Here is a 7,528-nt window from a genome sequence, read left to right as displayed (position 1 = left end):
AGTCAAATTTTTAACCGATTTGTTTGCAAGTATTATTACTTTATTGAAGGTTGTGGTGTCGCGGATACACACGAAAACTAGACTAACATAACATCCGACAAGGCATATCATATTTAATTTTATTAGAGATCTGTGACAACCGACACGTTAGAAGTATTGTTGTGAATCATCTCGTTAGACCTTGTTTTGTTACATTTCAATGTGAAAATGACTAAGTTGCAACTCTTTTTTCCACCGTGGTTTGCTAGTTTGTTACTGGATATAACTTGATAAATAAATCAGTAAAGGTGAAAACAATGAAAACAGAAATAGGCATATATTTTACGGAAATGACACTGATAATAGTAGCATTTAACTTTAATGTAGGCAGCAGGCTGCGGGCCACATGCACCTTCTTTTGCAGCCACCTCAGCCCAGCCCAGCCCTCTTCCACACTCATTCAACAATCTCACTCACATCACTGCTGGGTGATTAATTAATATAAACCAGCAATTACACTTTTAAACACTTGCTAACCCAAAAAAATAAAAAAGAAGTTAAATGCCACATTCATAATCACACTTCACACATATTGGCTCACAATAATACTATAATAATATGTAAAAGTCACTCCCACTTTTTCCTATCTAGTCTTACTTTTGACGCTATCTGAGTTTGAGTCGCCAGGGCTTCAAAAACATTCCCGGGAAAATAAAGGGAAGTCTTCGGCGGGAAAGTGAAAATGAAATTTCAGACGCGGAAATTCTTTCCGGTGAAGGTTTGGCCGAACTGCCAATTAGGAGGCGCCACGTTCCAGGATGTGGAGGTGCGTCTATCACTGCCGGTGATCCTAAAGGAGAGGGCCTGCCCCACCAGCACGGCGTTGGATTGCCAATTTTGCCCCCAGTTGCGGCTCATGCTCATCCAGTTCGTCTTGCTTCCCTTCACGCTCACCCTCACGATATCCCCTGCACCCGCCACGTTGGTGATCAGAACCAAGTTGAAGTAACGGAATCCGTTGATCGTGAACCTTGTTCCCCCCACCTTCCTGCATGCCACCCTGCATTCACACACCCAAAAAAAAAAAAAATCACTTGGTAATTTTTTTTTTGGTCTTTTTTAAAATTTTACAGCGCTAAACAACAGTGGCTTTTTGGTCTGATGCCTGACCCAACATGGGCGTGAAGCACCGTAAGATGTTTCCCCTGACTTTCCGAAGCACGGGAAAGACCCTATCCTGATTTTCCGGCAAAATCTTTGTTCCTCCCATAATGGTCCGTTTACTTTATTATATTACCCTCGAAGGAAGGAGGAAATACGAAATATGACCCCTTAGGACTATAACACCCTCGGGAGCACAAAACGAGACGAGGATATTTTGGACTTTGCAATGTTTTGGACAACAGTTTCCGGCTCTAATCTGCGTTCGGCAGGGGACCTGGATCTCGGAAATGGCAATAAATTCATCCCTGGTTATGCAATTTTCATAACTGCAAAGGACAATGTGGGTTCAATGATTTACAGACATCCAAACATTAAGCTACGAGATGACAGAAGTGACCCTGCTCAGAAACGCAAATTTCATGGTTGCAGGAGACTTGCAAATCAATACCCAGATGAAAACAGTGACACAATTCAGAGAGTAGCCCAGGTCAGAAAATTGGGATTTCATAACCGTAGGGGATACCTGTGGTGGGAATTGGACACTTTTGACTACTAGAGTAATACACACAACCCAAACTGAGACCAGGTATAATTTGGGATGAGAAGAGTAACTCACCGGCGGTAGTTAACGGGGACGATTCCGGCACGGTATTGAGCGATCTTGAGGAACATGGGCATGGCGAGGTCAAAGTGGGGGCGTGGGGGGTTACACCATCCGCCATTGTCGCTCGGAAGAGCGAAGTTGGGAGGACAGAAGTTGGTGGCAGTGACGATGATGGAGGGGCTTCCAGGGTTGCACCATTTAGGGTCTTGGTCGCACTTGATCTCGAAGCACGCGCCGCAGCTCAGCCCATTGTTGAACAGAGCCGTGCTTAAAGCCGCCGTGTTCACCCCGTACCCTTGGCTATACAGATTTCCATAGCCACAAGCACCACCTGAAAAATGCCCATTACACAACCGTTTCAGAAAACTTAATTCAGCTAAACGATAGAAATTAACTTAATGCTTTTCAAGATTATAAATGGGAAAGAATCGGAGGTGACGGTTTTGTCGTGTAGTGCATTCTGATTAAAAGGGAAAATATGGGAGAGGGGATGGAAACAGTGAGGATTTGGAAAGGATAAGTATGAATAAACAGCATGTTTTCCAGATTCGTAAAGTGGGAAATAGAAGAAAGTGGGGGAAATAATTCGCGTGAGTTTGAATTTGGAAGTAGGGATAAAAGGAGGAGGGACCAGGAAGGGCTTAAAGAAACAGAAATGCATGGGAAATTGAAAATGGAGGAAGGTGAAGATGATTTGAATAGAGGAAGAAGTAATGAGAAGGCATACCCATAGTTCCGGAAGCGTCGCTGCCGCCGTAGAAGGTGGCGTGAGCGGACTGCCAGGGGCCGCCGGAGTAAACTCCGGGGATTCGAGCAGAGGTTGGGAGAAGCAGCGAGGCAAGAGAGAGAATGCAGAGGAGGGGCATTATGGAAGCCATTGCACAGAAAGAGAGAAACAGAGAGAGAGAGAGAGAGAGAGAGAGAGAGAGAGAGAGAGAGGAGAGGAGTGGAGGAGAGAGGAGTGGGCGAGGGGTACTTATGGGGGGGACGAGCGGGGGAATCAAGTGAAGAGGTCCGTTACTAACTAACTATCAATTTAATTACACTCTAATTACCAATTGGTCAATAATGCCTTCCCCTCTCTCTCTCTCTCACTCTCATCTTTTGTACTTTTTCTTTAAATACATCTCATCTCTTGTATTTTTAATATAACTACTAATACTAATATATATATATATATATTTTTTTTTTTTTTTTTCAGTGCGTACAGCTATCTCTTCCTGCTCGGTCAGAAAAAAAGAGCTATATTTTCCTGTTTGGAGCACTACTACTAGTTGGCGTTGTTGCGTGTATAATGTTTTATTAACTTCTTATAAATCTTTAATTATTTATAGGAATTAATAGAAGACTTGCAGATTGGAGCATGTATCATTAATGTTTTTTATTATGCACAGTATCTTTTTATTTTTATTAAAACCAATCATATTCAATGGATGAACTAACATTAAACGTGAACACTTTTATTAATGATAATTCAAACCTGAATGCGTCATATTGGGAGAGATTATCTCTTTTACTAAACCTAATCATGTTAGTGTGCCATTTATGTTTTTTATTGTCAGTTGTTTCTTACCCATTCGTCCCAAAATAAATTTAAGGCAAGTAAAGTTGACCATCCCATTGGATGAATTTTGATAAATGTCAAACTTGCATCTATTTCTATTTATCCTGCCTTTTTAATGCAACTATAGAAGTTAGTGTTATTAGTTTATTTAGAAGCAGCTTCTCAGTGTGAATCTTTCCACCGATAAAATTCTATTCACTGACCTCATTAATCGATCAAACTATAGTTCATTTTTTTATTTACTTCCTCCTGTATTTGTTTTTTTTTTTTTTCAAAAGTCATGGTTTTGGGGATGCATTGTAATGATCTATTTTTATCAGATTAACTGAAACAGAGTTTCAAACTTGAACACGGAATTGGTGACTTTGTTTTATCAGAAATATACTTGAGCTGCATATAATTTACGCCTAAACAGGAAATGTGGGGGGAACATGCATGGAGGGAAAGAAATGAGAGACGGACTGGGGACATCAATGGATGGACACAGGAAATGAGAAGCATGTGGATGAGGCACGGGACTTGTTACCGTGAATATGAACATACCATCTCAACTTCACCACATTTCACATCATCTCCCAACCCATGCATCTTTCTCATTAGTATCTTAATTATTCCTATTTTTAAAAAATGCTTTTTTCTCCCCCATAGACTCGTTCCAATTTGGTAGAAATATCCCCTCATCCTTCCCCGTCACTTAAATTATTTGTTGCATTGTTATTTTCCAAGCCTTCCTACTGTTCTTTTTCCCCTTTCTATGATATATATCTCTTTTAACAGAAATTTATAGAATGCAGTTGGTATATAGAGAAAGAAATTGGCCAGGTTTACTACAAGCTAATTTGAAGCTACACATGGAGGGAAGCGGGACAACAAGTCAAGCACCCAAGGAATGTTGAACTTGGGGGAAATTACTCTAATTATTGAGTTCTTTTAATTTTGACTTCAATATAATTTAACTCCTAAATTTTTTTGATGCAATTCAATTCCTAAATTTTAACCTGATAAATTCATTATAATTTAACTCCTAAATTTTTTTGATACAATTCAATTCCTAAATTTTAACCTAATATAATTTAGTACTTTACTTATAATGTTGACTTTGCAGTAATTTAATTTTAAATTTTAACTTAATATAACTCAATCCATGATTTTAAATCATGTAAAACATTAGTTTTTATATTTTAAAAATAAAATTATTATCTTTTAAAACATAGAGACTACTGTTTAAAATTATTAAAAATATAAAATTAAATTATAATAAATCAAATTTAGAGTACTGAATTACAACTATAAATTATAAAAAAAAATAAATTGTACTTAGTTATATTATGAGGGAGTCAAAATTGTAGGAAAATACATAAATGATTATTATTTTTTAAATAATTTTAGGAAGAAGAAGAAGACGCAGTGGTGACATATTGTGGGACCACACCAGAGTCCCTGATGACTAGAGCAGCGCCTGCGTGCAGGAGATCTTTGGAGTCGAGTTGGAGGCCCGGCATAAATGGTAATGGGCCTTTTTAACGTAAGTGGGGTCCACCTCGAGCCTCGTGCGTCCTCAATCCGCCTTCGCTTTTACTGCGCTGTAATTCCATGCGCGGCCTGCACGATCAAAAAGTCTCATCTTATCCATTTCACCCTACTTTTCTTTCTTTTACCTTTTTCTTTTCTAAATTTTCAATTTTCAACCAGTAGAAGGGCATCACAAAAGTTCCGCGCTTCAAATATACGTGGTGAAACGCTACACATTTTTAACTATCGATTTCCCAAGTAACATTTAGAATATGTTGAATTTTAATAGATGCATGCTGATTTTTCCAAATGGAATTAAATGATCCAAATGACAATGACATGAAACCAGGGAAGTACTGTGTATGAGTGAAAGTGGAAGCTTATAAGGAGATTTTGTGTGCCGGGTTTGTTATGAGAAATGGAAAAGGGGCAATAAATGAGGAGATGAAGCCCATGAAGCAGCCAGGAGGCGAAGAGAAGAATGATAAAATTATAAAATAAAATTAAATGTGAGAAAGCAAAAAATAGCACGGAAGCGATGCGAACTACTAGGCGTTGGTTTGTTGTCACATCAAGCCCTAAACCCATGTGCGATGTCGCCGCATACTTTCTCCTTTTGTTCCTCCTTATTGTTAATAATTGCCCCCATACAGAAAATATTAAATATTATGGCTAGTATCATTAACCACTAGTGGGTTCCATAGCTCAGTGGTAGAGCATTTGACTGTAGATCAAGAGGTCACCGGTTCGAACCCGATTGGGCCTTTTGCTCATACCTTTTCTTTTTTTTTTTTTACTCAGAAAATAAAAAATAAAAAAATCTCATAGGCCGAGAATTCTCTCTCTCTCTCTTTCCCCTTCCTTTGCATTTTTTTTTTTAAATCATATCCTTTATTTTTATTTATAAGTTCATGCCATTCTTTTGTTAAGTTTAAAATAAATATACATTACCTGACACTAGCAAGTGGTTTATTTATTTATTTATTTCGGTCATATAACAGGATTAACAAACCAAATACGCGACCAAACAAATGAAATCAAATTAAGATCACAGTACACGCCTAAAGGAAAGACTATGAATCCAATTAATCAAAAGAACATCAAACAGTATGATGTTAAAAGGGAAAGGAGACTCGTAATATCAGTAGTTAAAAAGATTCGTATATCTCACACTCTAGATGAATCCAAGTTAATCTCCTGAGATGAAAACCTGAATCAATGACCAATTCTCATCCCTAGTGTTTGAACATAAGAACTGATGAAGTTATGCAGTATACATATACACGTCTTTGTTGCATGTTGCTCCTAATAAATATATATGGAATTTGTTTTTCCAATAATTATGAAATAAAAAAAAGGAGTCGGATGTGATGACAACACGTGTCAACGAGGGGGCTTGTTGGAGTAGTAGCTTTGATACTCAGCTAGGGAGCGATGAAGGGTAAGTGATGAGTGTCTGCGCGTGTGATCATTCAAGGGCAAACGGCTTGGTGCAAGTTGAATGAACAGTGAAGTGCAAGGGTGGGCGTTGGTCAGAGTGACACGTAAGCCTCTCGTCCCCCAAAAGTGACCCCCATTCACCGACCAACCAGATCCCCCAAATCTTCCACGTCACCACATCCATGCTCCCACCGTTCAACCGCACACCACCAACCATGCAACCTAACGCATGTGAACCTTCTCACCAATATCCCACCTTACCCTTGCCTTTACCCTTGCCCTTTCACTCCATGACCCCATGTCCCCACGTGATCTGATAATCTATTTATCCATCTGTATCATATTTCTTCATTTTCTTCCTCCTCTCTCGCTCTATCCCCTATTCTTCCTCCTCCTCCTTTTTGCATATTTTCCTTCTCAGCAATATAACTATTCATGAATATATATATTAATTGAAAGTACAGTATCATTGTTCATAAAGTCAGGAAAATGAACATGCCTACAATTATTTATATCATCATCACCGTCATATTTTTTAGGCATGCATATAATAAATGTACATGAATTTGTACATTCATATAAATAATCTATATCTAATCATATAATCACTTAAAAATAGTCATATTTAAATTTAATAGAAGCTTCATTTTTTTTTGGCCAAAAATAGAAGCTTCATTCAAAAGCATTGCGATTAACTTTCTCTATAATAGTATACCACTTTAATTAGAAATCATGACTGTCTTGATTCTTCATCAAGCAATCATCAATTAGTGATTTTGACATGCATTCTTTCATATAGCTGTGCATGGAGAGACTATTGATATAATACGTCAAAGAATATCAACATATCACTAGTGTCAGAGTTGGTACATCAAAATCTACATGAAAAGACCCTTATCCATTGAAAATACTTGATTTTGTAAGCACAATATTTCATTTTGCCCATTCATCCATGTTCTCCTTTTCTTTTTGTCGCTACGTATATATTTTTTTCTTTGTGGCATTTAGTTCTAACTTTTCGTCCTTTTTCTCAACAGAGTGATGGCCAAAACATGCAAATGAATCCTTACCAGTGGTGTAGATTCCAATTACACGACAAAATTTTGCAACCCTATTTAGTTCTAAATATGGGGTAAAAAGGTAGTAATTAATTTTTTTAAAATATTGTCTTTCATTAATTGCACCAAATTGTAATTTTTAAACACATTTATTTATCGTGGTTATTAATTTTTTTGAAGAACCAAAATGATTAGTCAAACATTTTT

The 7,528-nt window shown here is 37.6% G+C and overlaps 1 protein-coding gene and 1 non-coding gene across 3 annotated transcripts; one reads left to right on the top strand and one right to left on the bottom strand.

The window, feature by feature from the left end:
* Positions 1-288: 288 nt before the first annotated feature.
* Positions 289-2,674, bottom strand: LOC129291634 (expansin-A4-like). 2 transcript variants are annotated; one of them, XM_054929111.1, is made up of 3 exons: positions 2,475-2,674; positions 1,760-2,078; positions 289-1,039 (listed from the first exon to the last, which is right to left on the bottom strand). In XM_054929111.1, exons 1-3 carry the CDS (start codon positions 2,623-2,625, stop codon positions 730-732), a joined length of 780 nt encoding a protein of 259 aa, XP_054785086.1. In that variant the 5' UTR covers positions 2,626-2,674; the 3' UTR covers positions 289-729. The 2 variants fall into 2 exon arrangements, with proteins under 2 accessions (XP_054785086.1, XP_054785087.1); XM_054929112.1 differs by lacking the exon at positions 289-1,039 and adding an exon at positions 1,060-1,469.
* Positions 2,675-5,516: 2,842 nt separating this feature from the next.
* On the top strand, positions 5,517-5,589 carry TRNAY-GUA (transfer RNA tyrosine (anticodon GUA)). Its single transcript has one exon. It is a non-coding gene; the product is annotated as a tRNA-Tyr (tRNA).
* The last annotated feature ends 1,939 nt before the right edge of the window (positions 5,590-7,528 follow it).

This window comes from Prosopis cineraria, unplaced genomic scaffold (genome assembly GCF_029017545.1).
Source record: "Prosopis cineraria cultivar Desert tree isolate PC_DT_omini unplaced genomic scaffold, ASM2901754v1 PC13, whole genome shotgun sequence".
Classification (NCBI taxonomy): domain Eukaryota; kingdom Viridiplantae; phylum Streptophyta; class Magnoliopsida; order Fabales; family Fabaceae; genus Prosopis; species Prosopis cineraria.
This window is presented reverse-complemented; position numbering and strand designations above follow the sequence as displayed.

Bases quoted from the DNA above. Each gene is read 5' to 3' on its own strand.
- LOC129291634 (XM_054929111.1), bottom strand. From the start codon at position 2,625: ATGGCTTCCATAATGCCCCTCCTCTGCATTCTCTCTCTTGCCTCGCTG. The intron at 2,079-2,474 runs GTATGCCTTCTC...GGCATTTTTCAG, and splicing joins CGACGCTTCCGGAACTATGG to GTGGTGCTTGTGGCTATGGA. The intron at 1,040-1,759 runs GTGAGTTACTCT...GTGTGAATGCAG, and splicing joins GTCCCCGTTAACTACCGCCG to GGTGGCATGCAGGAAGGTGG.